The sequence below is a fragment of the Theropithecus gelada genome, chromosome 13 (genome assembly GCF_003255815.1).
Source record: "Theropithecus gelada isolate Dixy chromosome 13, Tgel_1.0, whole genome shotgun sequence".
Taxonomy (NCBI): domain Eukaryota; kingdom Metazoa; phylum Chordata; class Mammalia; order Primates; family Cercopithecidae; genus Theropithecus; species Theropithecus gelada.
In genome coordinates this window covers 20,860,501-20,883,440 of record NC_037681.1, presented here as the reverse complement: position 1 = coordinate 20,883,440, position 22,940 = coordinate 20,860,501, and the positions used below count along the sequence as shown (strand labels likewise).

The 22,940-nt window shown below is 41.0% G+C and overlaps 1 protein-coding gene and 1 pseudogene across 3 annotated transcripts in view; one reads left to right on the top strand and one right to left on the bottom strand.

The window, feature by feature from the left end:
• Positions 1-22,940, top strand: part of SH3YL1 (SH3 and SYLF domain containing 1) — a 47,471-nt gene that overhangs the window by 9,935 nt on the left and 14,596 nt on the right. For both annotated transcript variants that reach the window (XM_025405826.1, XM_025405825.1), the window contains exons 2-6: positions 994-1,104; positions 4,397-4,510; positions 6,650-6,714; positions 20,337-20,449; positions 21,380-21,508. In XM_025405826.1, the coding sequence (XP_025261611.1) occupies positions 994-1,104; positions 4,397-4,510; positions 6,650-6,714; positions 20,337-20,449; positions 21,380-21,508 (532 nt within the window). The remainder of the gene's footprint in view (positions 1-993; positions 1,105-4,396; positions 4,511-6,649; positions 6,715-20,336; positions 20,450-21,379; positions 21,509-22,940) is intronic.
• On the bottom strand, positions 15,112-15,554 carry LOC112636988 (annotated as a pseudogene). The gene has a single exon (XR_003122367.1). The product of XR_003122367.1 is annotated as a 10 kDa heat shock protein, mitochondrial pseudogene (transcript).

The window sequence follows — 22,940 nt, the reverse complement described above, 5'->3', positions numbered from 1 at the left end:
CATATTATAGATACAAAATATATTTATTTTTAAATTTTAAATTCTTATTTTAAGTTAGTATTGAAGTCTGTTAATTGCAGGAAGAAGATACATAACAGAGGTTTGGCCAGGTTTTGTTTAACATCCTTTGGGGCCCAAGGATTTTATAATTTCTGAAATTCTGAGAGTTTAGAGTTTCCCACTCTCAGCATAGATTTTATTTATTAGTAGAAAGAGAGATGATATTGTCAATGAGCATTTCCAGTTCATTTCCTTTGATAGGCTATGCTGTGTTAATGCTTCATTGTGTTACCAAAAAGGGGTCCCGATCTAGACCCCAAGAGAGGATTCTTGGACCTCACGCTAGAAAGAACTCAGGGCAAGTCCATAAAGTGAAAACAAGTTTATTAAGAAAGTAAAGGAATAAAGAAGGGCTACTCAATAGGCAAGCAGTGGCATGGACTGCTCAACTAAGGATACTTATAGTTATTTTTCAATTACATGCTAAACAAGGAGTGGATTATTTGTGAGTTTTCTGGAAAAGGGGTGGGCAATTCCCAGAACTGAGGGTTCCTCCCCTTTTTACACCATGTAGGGTAACTTCCCTACATGTTCCCTTGTAAACTGTCGTGGCACTGGTGGGAGTGTCTTTTCGCAGCTGACGCATTAGAATTAGTGTATAATGAGCAGTGAAGATGACCAGAGGTCACTTTCATTGCTGTCTTGGTTTTGGTGGATTTGGCCGGCTCCTTTACTGCATGCTGTTTTGTCAGCAAGGTCTTCATGACCTGTATCTTGTGTGGACCTCCTGTCTCATCCTGCGACTTGGAATGCCTAACCTCCTGGGAGTGCAGCCTAGTAGGTCTCAGCCTTATTTCACTAGCTCCTATTCAAGATGGAGTCTCTCTGGTTCAAACACTTCTGACAATTGTATATGGGAAGAATGAAATTGTAATAAATTTCTCACTTCTATTTAGCAGAATTTTTATTAAAATATCTTTTTTTATCTTTCAGTGAATAACCCTATACCTTCCAATTTGAAATCAGAAGCAAAAAAGGCTGCCAAAATATTAAGAGAATTCACAGAAATAACTTCCAGAAATGGACCTGATAAGATCATTCCTGGTAGGTAAATAGGATGAGTGCTGTTCATCTCTAAATGTTTTTTTCCTAAGTTGTTTTTTGCATTGTTCAACACTCCATTTCAGGCAGAAGCCTCTATCAATGCCAACAAGTAGTTCCTCCACCTTTTTTCTCATGGCTGATCCAGGGATGCTCTGGAAACCACTACCTGTTCATTACCACTTCCGGTTATTTCCAAAGGGTGTTCACAGCATAACTTGTTTCATGCCAAGGAGATCCAAATGCCAATTCACTTTGGCAATGTTACAGACCAACCTCCCTCTTAATCAATCACAGCACATGACTCTGAGCTCTGTTTTAAAAATTTGTTATTGATAGAATAATCTTAATAATGATAGTAATTATTTTTGCATTCCTGTCACTTCTCCCATCATGAGAAAACAGTCCTCATAGACCCTTGCTACTCCAGGTGCAAGGGGTCTGGACAGGGCCAACTGCAGACCAGGCAAACCAGCAGGGCCTCTTCCCTCCCTGTCTCTCCCTTTTGCTTAGGCTTTTTCTCCTGCCTCCCACCCCGGGGTGCCAGTGCCCCAAACACCACATGTTTCTGTTCCACTTCAGCTCTCTGCAGCCTTGTCTGTCCTTCGCATTGCGTGCTAAGGACTCTGCAAGCTAACCTCGCAAACTCACCAGCTAATCTCATACATAAATTTTAATTTTGTGTTTTCTCCTTCCACATAAGACATTTACATTCTCTAGTGGTTTAAGACATTAATCAGTAATTCCCAACACAGATGTGCATCAGTATCCCCTAGACCGTAAAAGCACAGTTCTTAAGCCTCATTCCAAACCTGCCAAATCAGACTTTTAGTGCAGTGTGTCCAGGAATGCATGTTTTAAACGTGTTTCTTATGTAATTCTTAAGTAGTCAGTGACACATAAGATCGGTCCAGAGGGGAGCCTTTGAAAACCACTATCTGTTCATCAGCACTTCTAGTTATTTCCAAAGGGTGTTCACAGAATACTTGTCTCATGCCAATTAGCCTGGACACTGTTACAGACCAGCCTCCCTCTTAATCAGAGTACATGACTCTGGGTCCTGCATTAAAGAGATAAGTTTAATTTTTCTAAGCCAGATATCTAAAGTTATGTAATAAAACTTTAAATAATGTTTTAAAAATTTGTTATTGTTTTAATAATCTTAATCATGATATTAATTATTGTTGCATTGGCCCGGTGACTCCTCCTGTCTTGAGGAAACAGTGCTTGGTAGAGCCTTGCTACTCCAGGTGCAGTCTGAATCTGCAGCTTGACATCCCCTGGGAGCTTGTGAGAAATCTGGTCAGATGTCACAAATCAGTCTGCATTCCTCCCAAGGTCCCAGTGAAGTACACACACACACTAGTTTCAGAAGCGCTGCTTTAGAGCTTAAAGAAAACTCAACAAGAAAAACTAGATTTTCAGTATCAGTATTCTGAAGGAGCCCCTGTCAGTGGGTGAAGCTCAGAAAAAGAAATTCTGTTTGCATGTTAGTCTAAGTAATAGATTACCCCAAGGCGTGGGTGTAGCAAAGACAGAAGTTCCACAGCCAACAGAGATCCAGGCCCACATCTCCTTAGAGTCTGGTGGGGGGCATTATATTTACATTAAAACAAAGATGCTATTTCATAGGATAAGCAATTGAATCTACAAAACATTTAAGCAAGACATCTAGATCTTGAGACCTTCCCAGTGGTGTGTTTGGCCTCCTCTAATGTTAGGATTCTAAGAAGTAAGTGAAACTTAATTTAGCAATTAAATCTATAATTGGTACATTCTATGTTATAAATCAAAAGCTAATTGGTAGATTATTCAGTGATTATTATTATTTTAGTGTCCCTGAATTTGAGTGGAAATCTATAAAAATATAATTGACATGTGGAATATGTTCATTTTAAAACACGCTTTTGTTAATATCTAGTATTCCCAATAGGGGCAATAGCAACTCTGGAAGCATTGAGAATAGAATGTGAGGAAGACATTCTGCCAACAAGTGACTATAAAAATAAACCTGCATGACATATTATACAGCTTTTAATCTTATTACAATATAATTATAACCTTTTAAAATACAAAAATAAAGTACACTTAGTAGACAGCCATCCAGGATGCAACCTTATTTTCTGTAGCTTTCTTATTAAGAACAGCTCCACGAATGTTCTGCATGTGAACTTCATGGTGTTGGATGAATTATTTCTAAGAGTCGGTTCTTAGTTTAAACTTTGAAATGGTGGCATAATTACATGAGCGTTTTAGTGTTCTCTTGGGGCATCTGCAAAGCCTTTGCTCTGTGTACTAGAGCCCCATGTCTGACTTCACTTCCTTGGCGAATATTTGACAAAAATAATAATAAATTAAGCTACCTTAAAGTTATATGATAGGCTTCCCGTGTTAGTTTGAACGAGGTATCATTGTGTCACAAATTCACAGAATCCTGTGGGACTGTATTCATTGGATACATATACTAATAACCCTCATTTTATGTAATGAACATTTCTGAAATGTGAATAAAACAGTATTTTTAAATGGAATTATATTATCAGTGTACTAATAGTTAAGTGGTACTCAAATGCTATAGCTGATCATTTTATAAAGTTAAAAATGGTTTAACATTGAAAAATTACTTAATTTTTCTGGTTTTGAATCCAACTTTTTAAATTAATACAAGGTTAATTTAGCTACATGGCTTTAAGATCAAAGTTCTAATTCATGCTGCCTTTTTGTAATTTTTAAAGTTTCTCCTTAGTACTATATGGATCTTAATTTCATTGAAAATGTAACTTTTATCTTCTATGTTGTGCACTATATCCTAAATTAATTGAAATTGCCAAAATATTTGCAATGCTAGCAGCTATCAGTAAAATCTCATTCAAATATCTAATTTATTTTGTCAGTTACAGGATTTGAGAATATTTCTGATGTTGTGTTTAGCACTGCAAAAATAGCAAACACAAAAAACACATGTGGGAATAGAGAGGCCTCGTGCCCGTTTGTTGAGTGACTGACTTTTGTTCATTGCTCCTGTGTGCCCTGAATTCCTAGGGAGAACCTCTGTGTACACTGACCCTGTTTTATTTATTTATTTATTTATTTAATTATGCTTTAAGTTCTAGGGTGCATGTGCACAACGTGCAGGTTTGTTACATATGTATACATGTGCCATGTTGGTGTGCTGCACCCATTAACTCATTTACATTAGGTATATTTCCTAACTCTGACTCTGTTTAACACTCCATCGTCTATCCAGGCACATCGATCAAAATACTTACCTTCCCATTGTTTTCCGCGTTAACAGCTCATGTAATTGCGAAGGCTAAAGGCCTTGCAATTCTGTCTGTGATCAAAGCCGGCTTCCTGGTGACCGCCAGAGGAGGCAGCGGGATTGTACTGGCGCGCCTTCCAGATGGAAGTAAGTTGGCGTCTGTTCACTGGAGTAGAGAATCTTCATTCTTTGTTCTGTCTGTTTTCATGTGAACACATTGCATAGCGAGTAGGACAGGTTTCCTGCATATCAACTAAAACTTACGTAATCAGGGCTACTCGACTGAACGTGCAGTTTGGTGTCAGTGAACAAGCCACGGGAACTAGCCTTTCTGTCTCTCTCTGTCCTCAAAATATTAGACAAGACACGACACGTAGATCTAACTTTGTTTTGCATGCATTTTGTAATTCTTCCATGGAAAAAATCTTTAAATATGGCAGCGTGTGCATTCCTTTTGTTTAATATGAATTCTTATTCCTCAGCTTCATGGTATGCTACTTTCTTTTGTTTTATGGAAATTGATGTGAAAATAAGGGGCCATGTGTGAACTTCTTTGTTTCTGTGGTAGATCATAAAAACTGTGACATTTGAAGAATTTTCCCAAGCCAGAATCATATCAAGAGCAGTATCATCGGGTTTTACTTTCTGGGATGAAATCTACTACTTGATTCTTCAGAGATGAAATGAAAATATTTGCCATGAATCCCAAGTACTAACACTTATAGTAATATTTAAAATGCACACAGGTGTGTCAAAACCAACTAGAATGTTTTTTATACTGATTTAACATTGGCTGTTCAGTGCACACATTTTCTATTAGTAGCAGTTTTTTAGCATAATTTTATTTTATTTTGAGAGAGCATGGGACACTCACAGACAATAAGTATACAATATATGCATTTGTGAAACATGACCTGGAAATAGCAGTCAGCAGATTCACCATTTAGCAGTCAGCAGATTCACCATTTCTTCCCAAGGTATCCCCACAGTCAGCAAGAACCTCTTCCTTATTATATGGATCAGTTTTCATAGCTCAGTGTGTGGCTTTGAAAATGGGAAGAAAACAATTGTCTTTTTCTCAAGCATTATCCAAATTTCCATGGGCAGACTTCTCAGCAGTAAAACCAAACAAAGTAGAGGCACAATTCCAAGGGGGCCCATTGTCAGATGCGACTCAAAGTCTATGAGAAAGTCCCCGCATGTCTCAGGTCCCCAGCTGCTCCATTGACGGGGTGACTTGCTGACCAAGGGGAGGGACAGCCAATACGAAGCCTTGAGCTCGTCTCAGAGCCCCAGCAAACCTTCCTACTGGTTTCAAAACCTACTTTTCTCTCCCTTCTTCCTGAGCTGCAGCTGCTGACTCTGCTGACAGTAATTTCAAAACTGTCCAAATAAGGCACGACACGTTCCCCGGGATTCCGGCCAAGACCAGCGTCTTAACACGGGGACAGTTCCTAACATAGGGAACAAAAAATTATCAGACACTGATTTCTGTAACCCATACTTCTCTAAGCCTAGGTAGGAGAGTTCTGGATATATTCCAGCAGTATTCTATTATCTAGTATGCATGGTAGCAACCATTTTCAAAAAGTGCTTTGGCCAGACCATCCCCCCACGAAATTGAAAATATATTTTTCTAGACTTGTTTAACATGACTGTTTCTGTATCAAGAAAAATAAGCATATAGTAATCCTAAAATGAGCCATATCATGGCAAATAGAATTACTGTACTAAATGTAATTTATCTTGTTAGAATTTTAACAACCTTGAATTTGTAGCCTATTTCTTGTGCTTAAGCATCAGAGGTGTTAGAATAGTTTTTGCCCTCAGAAATGTACAATGGAAACAATTACTATGTTACTGTTAGATAATAAACTCTCTTGAATCCTTCTGATCTCTTAAATCTATGACAGAATTCTAGCTGAAGACTGGAGCTACAGCTAAGTTGTTTTATCAAAGTATTGACAGTTGAAGTTACCAGGTGCTCTGTATGGTTAATGGTTAGGGAACCAATAGTTTGGTCTTATGCATGTTGGTAGAGAAAGATTAGAGGACGTGGGCTTGTAAGGCTATGAGACTGGTAATGAATATCTAATACTTTTCAAATATTTTCAACTTTTTAAAAATTACATATTCTTTTTGAAGAACACTTTAAAACAGGGGGAAATACCAAGTCTCATTATTTTAAATAGAAGCACTCTTTAGATTTTAGCATTTTTCCCTCCTATATTCACATGTTGAGGGTGTTTTAATGTTAGGATAACATTTGTTTGTTTTTTTTATTAGAATGGTCTGCACCCTCAGCCATTGGAATAGCTGGCCTTGGTGGGGGATTTGAAATAGGAATTGAGGTAAGTAGGTTGTACTTGTCCATACAACTGCCATATCCTCTGAAGACACCTAAGATGCAATCCGTGAAAACAGAGGTTTCCTAGTGTTCTTGTTGTTACCGTTGGCACCTAGGAAAAATTGTTCCCTTTATTTTCTCAATGAATGTCTAACTAAAGCTATCTGATGGTTCCCATTTTCTTTCCTTTTTTTTCATTAGGAGTAGGGTTTCTTTCATTTGCCATTTTATCTGCTTCTGTCTCATGTACATTTGTGTAACAGGCACATCTCAACACCCGGCCAGCTGTCATTGGCAGTTTATGGACTGCTCATGGCAAAGCCACCCTTCTCCTTCAGTGGACATTGAAATCACGTGGGCAGTGAGTGCATCATCATTTGTGGAAAAATCCAGTTTTGCAACATATGATATTCATATCCCTCCAAATTCTTTAAGTAGAGAAGAACTTCACGTTACTTCAGTTTATAATGTTGCTCCTGGGAGTCCGGCGTCTGTCGGGCGGATGTGCATGCTCACAGAGGTCTCCTACGCAGGGATCCTCTTAGGGCTGATGCTCATCTTCAGTCTGTCGTTTTGCAAGGGACTGGAAATCGAATCTCCTGGTACGCTCAATTCATTTTCTTCTCAAATTTCAGTCCATTTCTTCCTAAACTATCCTTTGTAGATTTGCCCTGTTGACATAGTTTTAAATTCCCTCAGCCTTATTAGGACGAAGTATTTCTAACTCTTCTTTCATCTTTATTCAATCTTTCTTACTCACTGCTGTATAAATCTGTAGTATAAAAGAAACATATTTCAGTTTTGCTTATCATGACTGCATTTTTGTACCATATGCAACCAAATCAAAGCTTTCAAAAATATCGCCCTCTGGTGGAAAGTGTATTTTCATCAGGGACTGTGGCTTCCCTCCCTTTCCTTCTCCCTTCCCTCCCTCCCCTCGCTTCCCCTTTCCCCACCCCCACCCAGTCCCCTGGCCCTCCCTGTAGAAGGGCCTTTTTCTGTCAACAGATCATACTGCTAAACTGGGCTGAGTCACAACCCGTTCTTCCCACAACCCTCTGGCTCCTTGTGAGGCTGGGGGCATGCTTTGAGCATTTATTTCAAAAATGATGAGAGACTCAGAAATGATGTCTGTATTAAATTTCAATATATTAAAGATCAAAAATTGAGTTTCCATGGTAATTCTTTGAAAATTTTGGACTTTTAGCCATAGGGCACATTAGTAGCCCTGAAAAACAAGTACAAGTAAAATGTAGTCTCTTGATCCAGTAAATGAAATAGAAAGACTTTAAACATTTTATAGACTGATACACAGTATTTTTTTCTTTTCTTTTTTTTTTTTTTGGAAACGGAGTTTTGCTCTTGTTGCCCAGGCTGGAGTGTAATGGCGCGAACTCAGCTCACTGCGATCTCCACCTCCCGGTGTCAAGCAATTCTCCTACCTCAGCCTCCCGAGTAGCTGGGGTTACAGGCATGCGCCACCACACCCAGCTAATTTTGTAGTTTTAGTAGAGATGGGGTTTTACCATGTTGGTCAGGCTGGTCTCAAACTCCCGACTTCAGGTGATCTGCCCACCTTGGCCTCCCAAAGTGCTGGGATTACAAGCATGAGCCACTGTGCCCGGCCTTAGACTGATACACAGTAATATTTTTAAAAGACAATATGAGATAGTGGTGAGCTATGAGAGAGGAGACTGGGTCAGACCATTCTGGCTCCAATTCTGACCCGGGTGCTTCCACTCTGTGATGTTAGGAAGTAGCTTTTCTTCTCCACACCTTGGCTTCTTCATCTGCAAAACACAGTTAAAAATAGCCTTATATAAGTCTCTGGGCTTATATTGGTGATTAAATATGGATTTCTACAGTCAAAGCACTTGAAATGACACAAAACATAATTTTATTGTTAATATCTTCTTCATCTTTGCAGCTTATTTAGGCTTGCCATTTACAGAAACTTTATTGCAAAGCCTGTCTTTATGACAGTATGGAAATTAACTATGGAATTTCATTTAAATAACATAACTATCAACTATTACATGTCAGTTTCAAACAGAGATAAGAAGCATCTCCTAGGGATTGGAGACATGAGCTTTAAACTTCTTAACTGTGACCTGACTTTGCTTCTCAGAGCCCCACAGATAAGTCTCTGCGTGTAACTGAGTGTGAGTCATGTCACAGCATCGGCTGGTTTTCGATGTTAGCAGAAAGCACTGTTTGCTCTCCATGAAGCACCCTCAGATTCTGTCTAAGCCTCCATCCTAACGGAGCACTCCCGCCTGCTGTCTGAATGAGGGAGGGAGTCAGAACAGGAGCATGGGGCATCCAGAGCGGCTCCCTCAGGCTGTTCTCATCACAGCAGGTCTGGTGCCCACCGAGACCACTGGGGGGCTGGAGGGTGGACACGTCTTTCCTGAAGGGACCAACCTCTGAGGGCACTTCTGACTCAGGTGACCGGCTGAGTGAGCGTCCCCTTTGGGCCTGGCTTCTCTTGGAACTTGCTGCTACCATGTCCTAGTAGCCACAAATAGTAAGGACCAGCCCTCAAGTGGACTGTGAGTACTGGGAGGGCAGAGACTTTCTCAAACTTCACAGCTACGTCCACAGAGACCAAGGAGACACCCGTGAATACTTCCTTTCTGTAAAACGGGACAATGGCAGGGCCTGTAACCACACAGGATTTTCCTTTCAAGCACATAGAGGGCACGCACGTACTCGGTTCGTACTATCCAGTATTTGTTGAATAACTATCTGCCATTCTATTTTCATTTACTTATTTACTTATTTTTGAGGTGGAGTCTCGCTCTGTTGCCCAGGCTGGAGTGCAATGGAGCAATCTCGGCTCCCTGCAAGCTCTGCCTCCCGGGTTCACGCCATTCTCACGCCTCAAGCCTCCTAAGTAGCTGGGACTACAGGTGCCTGCCACCATGCTTGGCTAATTTTTTGTATTTTTAGTAGAGATGGGGTTTCACCGTGTTAGCCAGGATAGTCTCGATCTCCTGACCTGGTGATCTGCCCGCTCTGGCCTCCCAAAGTGCTGGGATTACAGGCATGAGCCACCGCACCCGGCCATTTTTTTACAAAACTTGTACGCACGCTCGTACGGAATCATTTTCATAGCCATGGAAGGTGGTCGTCATTGCTCTCATTTTATTTGTAAAATAACCAAGCCATGGGAATTCTCCAGTAGGAGGTAGCCAGAGAGTGGCAGATTGGGAAGCGTCTGGTCCCACATCTAGGCGGCATGTTATTCAAAAGACAGTTTCCTGTTGTCTGTCTTGTCTGCACATCCCTCAATGGGGAAAAAAGGAAGGTTCAGGAAAGTCACTTGGTCTTGGTTTCACACGTGCTTGGGTGGTAAAGTAAAGGCCACCTCACTGTAACATTCATCTGCATAACAAGCCATCGTTTTCAGGGCACTATACAAGGTAGGCAAAGTCCACATTATTTTCAATATACAGAGACATTAGGGCTTACCTAAGATCACATAGCTAGTGCGTGGTTGTCAGATTGGGTTCACTAGAAGCGGAGCCTGATACCAGTTCAAGTACGTGTGATATACTGAGCCAGTGTTCTTCGGGGAAAGAAACTGAAGGTCCTAAGGGAAGCAGGGTAAAGAAGGGGAAAGGTCCAAGCAAGGCTGTTGCTTAAAGTTCAGTTAAACTCGTCTTCGTCCGTGTTGAAAGGCAGTTCAAGTTACCGACTCAAGGTCTGTTTTTTTTCAAGAGACACATTTACAGCTACATATTCGCTCTAGGCATTGCCCTGGCTGCCTTCCGTGAGTGTGGGTATGTTGGGTCTTCATTTTCCTTAATCTCAAAGTATTATCTAATTTCTCATGTGATTTCTTCTTTGATCCATTTGTTATTTAGGAGTGTGTTGCTTAATGTCCACATATTTATAAATTCCCAAATTTATTTTGTCCTTGATTTCAAATTTCATTCCATTGGGGTCAAAGAAAATACTTTGTATAATTTCAGTCTTTTTAAATGGGTTAAGGCTTCTTTCATGGCCTCACATATAGACTCTTGTCTTGTGCAGTGTTCCACGTGTGCTGGAGAAGAATGTGCGTTCTGCGTTACTGGGTAAAGTGTTCTCCAGGAGTCCATTGGGTCTAGTTGGTTTACACGGTTGTTTAGTTGTTCCATATCCTTGAAAATCTTATGACTAATTGTTCTCTTCATTATTAAAAATGGGTTATTTACACATCGAGCTATTTTTGTTAAATTGTCTATGTCTTCCTTCTAGATTGTCAGTTTTTGATTCACGTATTTGGGGCTCTGATATTATGTGCTTATGTAAATATATGTATATTACTATGTTTATAATTCTTATATCTTTTTAATTGATTGACCATTTTATCATTATAATATGTCCCTGTTTATTCCTAATTACGTTTTTTGTTGTTTTGAGGTTCATTTCGTCTAATATAAATATTGCCACTCCTGCTTTCTTATGGTCGCCATCTGCATGATGCATCTTTTTCCATCCTTTTACTGTCAATCTAATGGTAACTTTGAATCTAAAGTGTGTCTCCTATGGAGCATATAATTGGATGTTGTTGTGTTGTTATTGTTGTTTTATGCATGCCAGTAATCTCTGCCTTTTTATTTGGTTGTTTAATTAATTTACGTTTAATAGATTATTGATATCATTAGATTTGTATCAGCCATTTTACTTTTTTCTATATCCCATGCCTTTTTTGTCCCTCTGTTTCTACTTTACTGTTTTCAATTAAGTGAATGTTTTGTACTATAGCATTTTGATTCCTTTTATGATTTTTTAACTGTGTTTTTGAGTCATTTTCTTAATGGTTGTTCCAGGGCTTACAATATGTCTTAAATATTTCTAATTTATGGGAACTTCGTTTTAATAAGATACAAAAACATTACTCTCATATGGTTCTAGTCTTTTTTCTCCTTTTTTATGCTACTACTGTTATATATGTTAAATCTATATATGATACACACTCAGCAATTCGTGATTATAGTTAATAATTTATATAATTTTATGTTTTTAGAAAACTCAGAGAATAATTGAGAGCAAGTATTTACTCATTGAACTTGCCATTTTAACCTTTTTTATTTACCATTTTTGGTTCTATTCCATTGTTTCTGTTCATTCAAGTTACCATCTGGTGTCATTTCCGAGACAACTTTGCTCCCACCTGACTCTTTTGTACGGTTATTGTCAAGTGTATAATATTTCTATATGTTACAGACTTAACATATAGAAAAAATTTATTTTTAAACTGATGAGAAGAACTATGTATGCATCTATACTATTATTTATAGATAATTATCTCTACTGGTGATTTTTTAAAATGTGGATTTAAATTACTATCTAGAGTCACTTGCTTTCAGCCTGAAAGAGTTTGTTTAGAATTTCTAATATTTCTTGTAAAGTGGTTCTACTAGCAACAAATTCCATCAACTTAAATAAAACATCTTTTAATCTGGGAATGTCTTTATATCCTCTTCATTTCTGAAATAGACTTTTACTGATTATAAGATTCTAAGTTGACCAGTTCTTTCTTTCAACATTTTGTCATCCTACTGTTTTCTGAAGTCTACTGTTTTTGACAAGAAATCTATCTGTTGTTCTAATTGGGGTTCCTTTTTTTTTTTTTTTTTTTTGAGACGGAGTCTCGCTCTGTCGCGCAGGCTGGAGTGCAGTAGCGTGATCTCGTCTCACTGCAAGCTCCACCTCCTGGGTTCACACCATTCTCCTGCCTCAGCCTCCCGAGTAGCTGGGACTACAGGCGCCCGCCACTGTGCCCGGCTAATTTTTTTGTATTTTTAGTCGAGATGAGGTTTCGCCGTGTTAGCCAGGATAGTCTCGATCTCCTGACCTCGTGATCTGCCCGCCTAGGCCTCCCAGAGTGCAGGGATTACAGGCGTGCGCCACTGTGCCCGGCCTAACTGGGGTTCCTTTTATGTGATTAGTCATTTTTCTCTTGCCTCTTTCAGGATTTTTCTCTTGAGTTTTAAGACTTTTTACAATTATCTATCTGGAGTGTATCTTGTTACATTTATTCTACTCAGAATTTGTTGAGCTTCTTGAGTGTAGATTCATGTTTTTCATCAGATTGAGAATTTTCAGCCATTATTTCTTTGAAAAAATTTTCTGCTTCTTTCTCTTTTTCCTTGCCTTCTAGTACTTATATCACACATATGTTGGTGCACCTAATGGTGTCCGAGGTTTCTTGTGTTTTTGTTAATTTTCCTTCACTCTCTTTCTCTTAGTTTTTAAGACTTTCTATTGATCTATCTTCAAATTTACCAGTTCTTTATTTTGCATGCTCAGATCTACCGTTGAACTCCTATAGTAAATTAAATTGTTCTTGTTGCTTAATACACTTTTTACCTCCAGAATTTCCATTTGGTTCTTTTATATAATTTTATGTTTTTATTAATATTCTCTATTTGATAAGATATTCTCATTGTACATTTTTCTACTTCGTAACCATAGTTTTCTTTAATTCTTTGAACATATTTATGACAGCTGTTTTAAAGTCTTTGTCTGCTACATCTGATAGCTGGACCATCTGAAAGGCAGTCATTCTCGCCTGCTTCTGTTTTTAATTTGTTTTATATGTATGGGTCACACTCTCTCGCTTCTTTGTTTGTCTTCTTATTTTTGGTTGAAAATCAGAAATTTTAGATATTATATTGTATCAACTCTGGATGCTCAACCTCTCCCCCAGGAGCCTCTTATTGTTTGCTTGCTGTTTGTTTAGAGATTTGGCTGGACCGTTTGAATGAATTCTGTGCCCCACTACTGTGAAGCCTCCAATGTTGTCTACAGGCATGCATACGGTTTTCCTGAGATGACAGATGTTCTGACTGTCCCTGTCCCTGACCTGTGTGTTAAGCTGTTTGTCTCCCTTGGTATTACACACTGTTGTTAGCCTCCGCTAACTGCCTGCTGATCACTCCATTGTTTCCAACAATGCCGTGGGGACATAAATTGCTCCACAGTTTGATCCAGTTAAAATTGTGCTCCTGTGCCCAGGTGGTCTTTGAGGCTCATTTCTATTTCAGGAGGGCTCTTCCTAGCTATCTCTGTCGCTGGTTCTCCCTGATGATTTTCTAGACCACCCGTGGTTTTGCTTGTTGCTGTCATGGAACTGAATACCTCATCTTACCTGTTTATCACCAAAATCATCACCCTTGAACTTCCCCACTCTCTGTTCCAAAAAATTTCACTTCCCTTGGGGAGAGCTTTGGAGCTGCCTGCCCTTGCAGCCTGTCTCTGTCTCTGCCCAAGATCTCTGTGCTGTTGCTCCAGAGCTGGAGGCTGGGGCAGGGGCTCACCTCTCCTGGAGTGACATCCCTGCAGCCTTGGGCGGGGGAGTAGCGTGGCTTGCCTCTGTCAGCGTGGAGCTTTTGCCTCACAGGTGAACTGGGGCCAGAGTAGGTTGGGCCCTGGTGCTCCTGGACTGTTGTGCTGGGCTGGAGCCTCCACTTACACATGGGTTCTGGGTGGAGGAAGGAAGCTCCAGACCTCTCAGCTGCTCTTGCCTGGAATGGAGCTTCTGTACATGGAGCTGTGGGAAGAGAAACGCTGGCAGCAAGCCTCTCCTGTGGAGATACTGCAGCCCTGACCAGGGGCTAGGGGAAGGAAGTCTGTGTTCTTGCAAACCCCCTTCCCCAAGAGGAGCTTCCATCAGGCTGACCTGCAGCAGGGCACAGGTTGTAGCGCAAATGTCACCAACTCTCTCTGTCCTTACCAATATTTAATAGTGTTCATTGAATCATTGTGTCTTCATTTTCTTCACTTGCCGTTTGCCCTTAGGACAATTTCCAGAAGTGTTAATTTTTAAAATAATTTTTACCAGTTGTGGTTATTTCGCTCTCGAGAGGGTCTGTGGCCTCTTTATGCTACCATTGCAGTGGCATTCTGATTTGTAGATACATTCTACGGTGGAATGGAGATTCAACTGTCATTGTTAAGTTTTAGCTCTTCTTTTAGTAGTTACAGAACATTGAACAAAGTACTTAATCTTCCTGAATCAAATCTGTAAAATAAAAAATTTTAAAGTTGAATAAAATGGTCTTTAAGTACCCCCTTCCCTTTGGATACTTGTGACTGGCAGCAAATCTTGCTGGTTCTGGGCTAAAGTTGTGGCACATTGTTTTGTGCCTGGGTTAGTCTCAGTTTTCCTTCGGACACCTCCCACACCTTCCACCTGTCCAATACTGCAAAACCCTAACATTTGCTCCAGGTTCTTCATCTGACCTTCCAAACACAGAAAGGGATTTGAGTACCACCTTCTTAATTATTTGTGCTATTACTCTAGAATATCTGGGGAGATGCTAACCAATGGATGCCTTAGGACATTAGAGCTTAATTCTCTTAGAGAATCCTGGTGGAAAAAGATTGCAATCTTAATTGTGTGTTCTTTTTTTTTTCATTAGTTATCATTAGTTTATTATAAAAGAGAAATGTGGAAATTATTTACATGATGAGAGATTTCAGAACTTCAGTGGAATGGGCAGCTTCATGTTGATGCCATTTCAATAGTGACTTATTTCAGTCTACGTACTTACCAAGAATGTCACCATCTCTAAATAGGAAATAATCCTTGTCACCTAGAACGACTTTGGTGCCTCCACATTCTGGCAGAAGAACTTTATCTCCAACTTTCATGCTAACCGGTTGAATCTCTCCACCCTTTCCTTTAGAACCCGATCCAACAGCGACTACTGTTGCTTGCAATACTTTTCCTTGAGATTTTTCTGGAAGCATAATGCCTCCTTTGGTTACAGTTTCAGCAGCAGTCCTTTCAACCAATACTACTCGGTCAAAAAGTAGAAGAAATTTTCTAAACGCTTGTCCTGCCATGACTCCCTCTGCCTCAGACTCGTACTCTGCTCTAGTGTCGTTCTTAAGGTCTGATTGTGTGTTCTTAAGGTCAGTTCTCTTAACTAACAAGATCTAGTTATGCAAAGGATGCTGCTTCGCAGCCCCTGCTGCCTGAGGCTGCTTCTGGATAGCTTATTGCATTGTGCCGTGGTTTCGCTGGAGAGTGAATGTCAGACTCATTCTTCCAGGGGCGTAAGTGTAAGTGACCCTAAGCTTAGCCAGAAGACTGGCATGGGTTAATTTACGTTTGACAAGCTCAACCTTTAGACTCCCAGATTCTATAGGGCGGAGAGTTCCCTGTTCTTGGAACATCAGAGGTACTGAATAATGGTCTAAATTAGTGACTGAATACCTGTATCTGGATTAGGGATTACTTGGGGGAGGGGGAAGTTTTTGTGATAAAGAGAGAGATTGGTAAAGAGAGTTGTGATTGTGAGAAGTGAAGATGTGAAAGTTGGTAGTCTGAGGAAAGATAATGCTACATTTCGTTTAAATACCACTGACGGATTCTTTTTGGATAGCAGTTGTAGCAAAGCCCAAAGCTCAGAAAGTCCTGCTGCTGCCTTGGCTTTGGACGTGTACAGTCCTTTGCTGTATTTCCAGCGCCAGAGCTCACACTGGGCCATCAAGCCAGAGCAGTCTGGCTCTTACTCAAGATTGGAATTTGAGAAAACAAAAATTACTCAGCTTTTTCCAGGGAGAATTTAGATGGGCCCTTTCACCTTACTGAAGAGGAAGGTATCTGGGTTACAGTTGAGGCTAAATTATTGTTAGAGACCAGAGTCCAGTGTTTAAGCCCCCTAAGAATGGGATGTAAGGAAAAGATCTGCTGGTCCGAGGCGTGGAGGGAGTTGCCGGGAGGGCCTCCGCTTAGGCTTGGTTTGCAGATTGAGAGACTGAGACTGGTCGTGCCACACACAAGGAGGGAGGGAGAGGTTTATTCCCCTTGTAGTGAGGCTTTTAGGGAGAGTGGGGTAGGGAGCGTGGGGCAGGCTCCAAGCCCAGCCCAAGAGTGGCGAGAGAGAACTGCAGGCCGGAGGGGGAGCCCAGCTTTCTTAGCCGGTTGTCCAGATGTGGGGCTTGAAGGCGGACAGCAGTCAATCATCCAAAAGGGGGTGAGGCTCTGACAGGATAACTGCCCAGGACTCAGCTGTGTGGTGTGAAGCAGGCTGACCACACGAGAGGGAGATGGGGTGGCACCTTCCGAGGAGCTGCTTTCGGGACATTCAGTCGCAGAGAAGAGGGACGTTCTGTCCCGCAGCTTCCGCTCCATGGCAGCTGTGCTTTTTCACGTTCTTGTATTTAAGAATTTATTTAATTGAAACACTTGCATCTGAGTTATTGTTTTATTTTTTAATTTTATTTTTTGATTTGTAGTGGAGTACGTATTTTCCTGGCACTTGTAATAATTTAATACATGCATACAATTTGTAAAGATCCAATCAGTGTGATTGGGATATCTGTCACCTTAAATGTTTGTCATTTCTTTAGGCTGGAAGCATTCAAATTATTCTCTTCTAGCTACTTTGAAATAGTCAATAGATTGTTGTGAACCATAGTCACCCTACTGATCTCATAAATAAAACACAAGTCTTATTTCTTTGATCAGACTGTGATATCATTGAGTTTTAATGCAAACTTCTAAAGAAGTCTTGTCAAATACTTACAGGGTTTTCTGAGAGTGCCGTCCCAATGTATTGTTCAGCTGATCCAGATTCCTGCAGGAAATTTGTCTTGCTCCTTCTTCTACGTTGTGGAAATAAACTGAGAGCTATTGCTGCTCACAGGCTCGCCAAGCTGTCTGCAGAGCTTTTGACCTGGTTCTTGGGCTAATCGGTAGTGTCACCAAAAAACGCAATATTATCTTATTCTTATTGCAAAAGAACTAAAGAGAGATCAGACCAAAAAAAAAAAATCAAAAATTTTTTTTTTCCTTCAGCTGCCTCTCATAGCTTGGCCTTACTTAACTGTACCACGATGCACCAAGCCGAAGTAGAACATAAGAGCCAGTGTAGCTACAAGGTCATGGGCAGAAATGTGTATTTTCTGAGTGTGTATGTGGCAAGTATTCTGCAAGGCAAATTTGTTATCTAAAAATACATATAAGACACAGGTTATACAATCATTGGCGAAAATGCTTAACTTTGCATAAGAAAAGCTAAATAATTATCTGTCATTCAGCACCATAATCCTCAGAAATTGTCTATATGTAAAATAAAATGAACAGTTGGCAAGCGTCAAGCTGAAGCATCGGGTGTGGGTCAGCTATCTGGTAGATTTAGTTTGTCCTACAGATCTTAAGTGTATTTTATTTCATAAAATGATTCAAATTGAACATTATTAAGAACATACTTGTATCAGGAACTCTCTTAGGGCCTTTCAAGTATAATCTCATTTGGTTATAACAGGATTTTTCTGTCACTCATATGAAAATGTTGACTTGAGAGCATTGATTTGATTAAAAAATGTGAATAACTGTATAATGAAGACATATTTTAAACACGAGTCTGCTTGACCTTTGCATGTTGTATTGAACTGATTTCAATTCATCCCCAAACAGCCTTGAATGTGTGCCACTATTATTACACCCATTTTCCAGAGAAGGAAATTGCAGCTTTCAGCAGCTCAATGATTTGCCCAAGGTCGCACAGCATGCAAAAGGGAGTTGTGGAGTTCCCACCTAACTAGTTTTACTTTTGAGCCCAAATACTGAGCCCCATGCCAGCACTCTGTCAACTTCCAGGTGCACCTGACACCTCTATCTGATTCTGACGATCGTTCCATGAGGTATGGGTCCTGGTAAAGCAAATATTAAACACAGAGTGGTCAGAGACACAGAGGCTGGTTAGAAGAACACAAGGTCCACAGCTCTCGAGAAACGGAGCTGGGATGGACATTGGTTCTCCACACCAGGGGTGTCCTGGCCCATGCTGCCTCCCCTGACCCATGCTGCCTCCCCTGGCCCATGCTCTCTCCCCTGACCCATGCTGCCTCCCCTGACCCATGCTGCCTCCCCTGACCCATGCTGCCTCCCCTGGCCCATGCTGCCTCCCCTCGCCCATGCTCCCTCCCCTGACCCATGCTCTCTCCCCTGGCCCATGCTGCCTCCCCTGACCCATGCTGCCTCCCCTGACCCATGCTCTCTCCCCTGACCCATGCTGCCTCCCCTGACCCATGCTCTCTCCCCTGACCCATGCTGCCTCCCCTGACCCATGCTCTCTCCCCTGACCCATGCTGCCTCCCCTGACCCATGCTCTCTCCCCTGACCCATGCTCCCTCCCCTGACCCATGCTCCCTCCCCTGACCCATGCTCCCTCCCCTGACCCATGCTCTCTCCCCTGACCCATGCTGCCTCCCCTGACCCATGCTGCCTCCCCTGACCCATATTCCCTCCCCTGACCCATGCTCTCTCCCCTTACCCATGCTGCCTCCCCTGGCCCATGCTGCCTCCTCTGGCCCATGCTGCCTTCCGTGACCCATGCTGCCTCCTTTAACCCATGCTGCCTCCCCTGACCCATATTCCCTCCCCTGACCCATGCTCTCTCCCCTTACCCATGCTGCCTCCTCTGGCCGATGCTGCCTCCTCTGGCCCATGCTGCCTCCTCTGGCCCATGCTGCCTCCCCTGACCCATGCTGCCTCCCCTGACCCATGCTGCCTTCCCTGACCCATGCTGCCTCCTCTAACCCATGCTGCCTCTCATTTGATGGGTCATGTTATTTTTCAGGTCTAACTTTGGGCTTCCACACTGCAGTGATGAATTTGAGAAACAAATGATTTCGCTATGTTGACTTGCCTTGAGCATTCAGTTGAATCTCATTGTAGTTTCTGCGTTTATTTAGAGAAAAATTAAGTCTGCTGGGCTCAGTGGCTCACGCCTGTAATCCAGCACTTTGGGAGGCTGAGGTGGGTGGATCACCTGAGGTCAGGAGTTCAAGACTAGCCTGGCCAACATGGTGAAACCCCATCTCTACTAAAAATACAAAACATTAGTGGGTGTGGTGGTGGACGCCTGTAATACCAGCTACTCGGGAGGCTGGGAGGCTGAGACAGGAGAATCACTTGAACCCTGGAGGTGGAGGTTGCAGTGAGCTCAGATCATGCCGCTGCACTCTAGCCTAGGCAACAAGAATGAAACTCTTTCTCAAAAAAAAAGAAAAATTAAGTCATGGAAATAGGCATTCCTAGTGGAAACTACTTTGCTTTCTGATATGTTGAGCTTCTGTGACCTATAGTGAAGTGGCCCAGGTTCAGCTTCCAGTAAGGAGCACACCACTGGCCAGGAGGGAAGTACAGAAAGTCTCTCGGGACCTTCAGCTCCGTCATCCCTGGTGCTGTGCTCTTCGGGCTTGGCTTGTACGAAGTGTTTAGTCTGATGAGATCAGAGAGCATGTCGGATCCCTTCCTCCAACCTTCGTTTGACTTGTTAGCACTGACAGTTTACCTAACCCCACTAAACCCTAGGATCACCACCTACACGACCAGGTTGTGTGGAAGATTAAAGGACAAGATGCAGGCAAACCTCACAGTATCCACATGGTGCACAGTAAACGCTCACTGGGGTTTGCTGTAATTACCTGTGGCAATATTGGCTTCATAATTCATCAGCTCAAAATAAAAAGATGGCTCTTGTCTCACATTCTTTCCTGTTTCTATTGGTGTTTTGCTGCAATGCATACGGTGTAGTTGAGTTTTAGTCAAGATGAGTTTTAAATGATATTTACTCTTAACTATTTTTAAATCAGTGGGTTTCTACACTTTAGGTATCAGACTTGGTGATAATTCTGAATTATGACCGTGCTGTGGAAGCTTTTGCGAAAGGCGGAAATCTAACCCTTGGAGGGAACTTGACTGTGGCGGTCGGGCCCTTGGGAAGGTGAGTTCTTTAAATAGATGTTAGACAGTAAAGGTTTAACAACTGCATGTTTTATTTTGCATTAATAGGAAATTGAATTAAAATGAACAGATTTATACATCTCCAGATTTATACATGCCCAGAATATTCGAGGTCATCACAAATAGGAAATTCGCAAAACACAGCCAGTGAGATAAGCTAGAAAATCTGAAACCAGAACACACAAGAAATAATGAAATGTTTTAGAACCATAGGCCATTGTATCTGTCAGGCTTGAACATAAAATCCACCTTCAGCTTTGAGAGAGCCAAAGGCAAGTCAGATTTTATGATAAAGTTCAGCTTCCATTAGGAAAGAAAGAGCTTTTTTCAAAGTAAATCATAAAAATTGGATATGGATGTGTTTTTTTGAGCCGTGTTTACGGTACTTAAAGTGTATTTTTCTTCTCTATTAATGAAATGCTAGTCTTGGATTAATTGTGCAATGTAGAAATATTTTATACCCACACTATTTATAGAAATTACACAGTAAAATCATCTAAAAATGTTCTTGGTTCCATGAAAATACTCAATGCAAAAAGAATCCAAATTATTTAGCACTCTTGAGATGTATTTCCCAGTTTTAAGAGAGGACGATCCAGTTGGAAAATATCAGACTTACAAATTTTTAAAATATATTTACACATTCTGCACTGTACTTTTTGCAACACAATTCTATATTATCACAGCCTTCTGTAATAACTTCATGTATGTTCTTCCCCCTGGCCTGTTTTTCCTCTAGGCCACATTAAAACATCTAATTTAGGCCTACAGTAAGTAAAACATAGAAACAGCTGAAGAAGGTACAGAACAAGATAATTCATTTGAGCTGGAAGAAGAGTGCTATTTAAATAGTTATCTTCGGGCTTAGAGCTGCTCATAGCTTTGTGACGCAAAATCTTGTGCTTTGCAGGAACTTGGAAGGCAACGTGGCCCTGAGAAGCTCGGCCGCCGTCTTCACGTACTGCAAGTCGAGGGGACTCTTCGCAGGCGTGTCTTTAGAAGGCAGCTGTTTGATTGAAAGGAAAGAAACTAATAGAAAGTCAGTTCAAGTTAAAGTGATTTTAATTGAAAGTGTGATGAGAAAATAATACTTAAAGAGTTGATATAATTTGCAGGGTACATTTATATATCCTTTTTACAACATGTGGTTTTAAGTGTGTCTCTTATGTTTAAAAATTAAATATATAAATAATATATGCTCATGGAAAATGCAGAAGACACACAAAAAATAAAAGAAAAAACATTCGATCCCTTTGAAAGACTAACACAATTCACATTTTGCTTTACTGCCTTCCAACATTTTCCTAAGCGTGATTTATTTTGTCTTACCATATATGATGGTAATCACCATATATATTCAACTGTAAATGCTGTTTTTCCACTTCGCATTTTAAGATAGCTGGAAACCATCGTTCTCAGCAAACTGTCACAAGGACAGAAAACCAGACACCACATGCTCTCACTCATAAGGGAGAATTGAACAATGAGAACACTTGGACACAGGGAAGGGAACATCGCATATCGGGGCCTGTTGGGAGTGGTGGGGACTGGGGGAGGGACAGCATTAGGAGAAATACCTAATGTAGATGACGAGTTGGTGGGTGCAGCAAACCAACATGGCACTCGTGTACCTACGCAACAAACCTGCACATTGTGTACATGTACCCCAGAACTTAAAGTATTAAAAAAAAAGGAAACGTAAGCGTAAGGTAGTAATACCCTTAGTTGGATGCACCGATTTCAGTGATTTTCAGATGTTTGTGGAAGGCACACCAGTTACAACTCATGGGTCAGTCGGTGTTCCTTGTTGTGAGGTTTCCTGTTCTATACTCCACCTTTGTCTTTTCTCTATGTCAAATAGAGAACAATTTAAAATACAGAAATACAGTTTGATTGAAAAAAAAAAAAAAAAAGAATCTGGAGGTACCCTAAGAGGTAAAGGGAAGTTTCTACTTTAAATTGCATCTGGCTAATTTTTCCTAAAATGCAAATTAAGTGGCTCTAAATTGCCACTAAAATATGTGTGAAGGCCCAGAAAGAGATAAAGAGCTAAGACTGACAGCAGGACTTCTTCCAGAACCTGCAGAAGTTCCACTAATTGCCAGCCTGATGAGGCTGGCCCCGCTGGCATTGGCCGTTAACATTCGCCACGCGTGGCAGACAGACCCGCCACTATCCGAGACAAAGCACCCAGTGTTTACCCCACTGACTCACTCAGGAATCCAACAGCACTATTTGATAAAGCTAAATATAAACCACAAGAGGTAGAAAATAGGAGGGATGGGGAAAAATAAGGTTTGCAGAACTATTCATCTTATAAAATCAAAAGTGATGTGTTAACTCCTGGTTTTATTAATTTGAGAAAAGTTAACAAAAGAATGCTTTTAGAAACTTCTGGTTTGAGGCTGTTGGCAGGCCTTCCCACTAAAGTTCAACTAAACCCTGGATAAACTAAAACAAATATGTTGCTT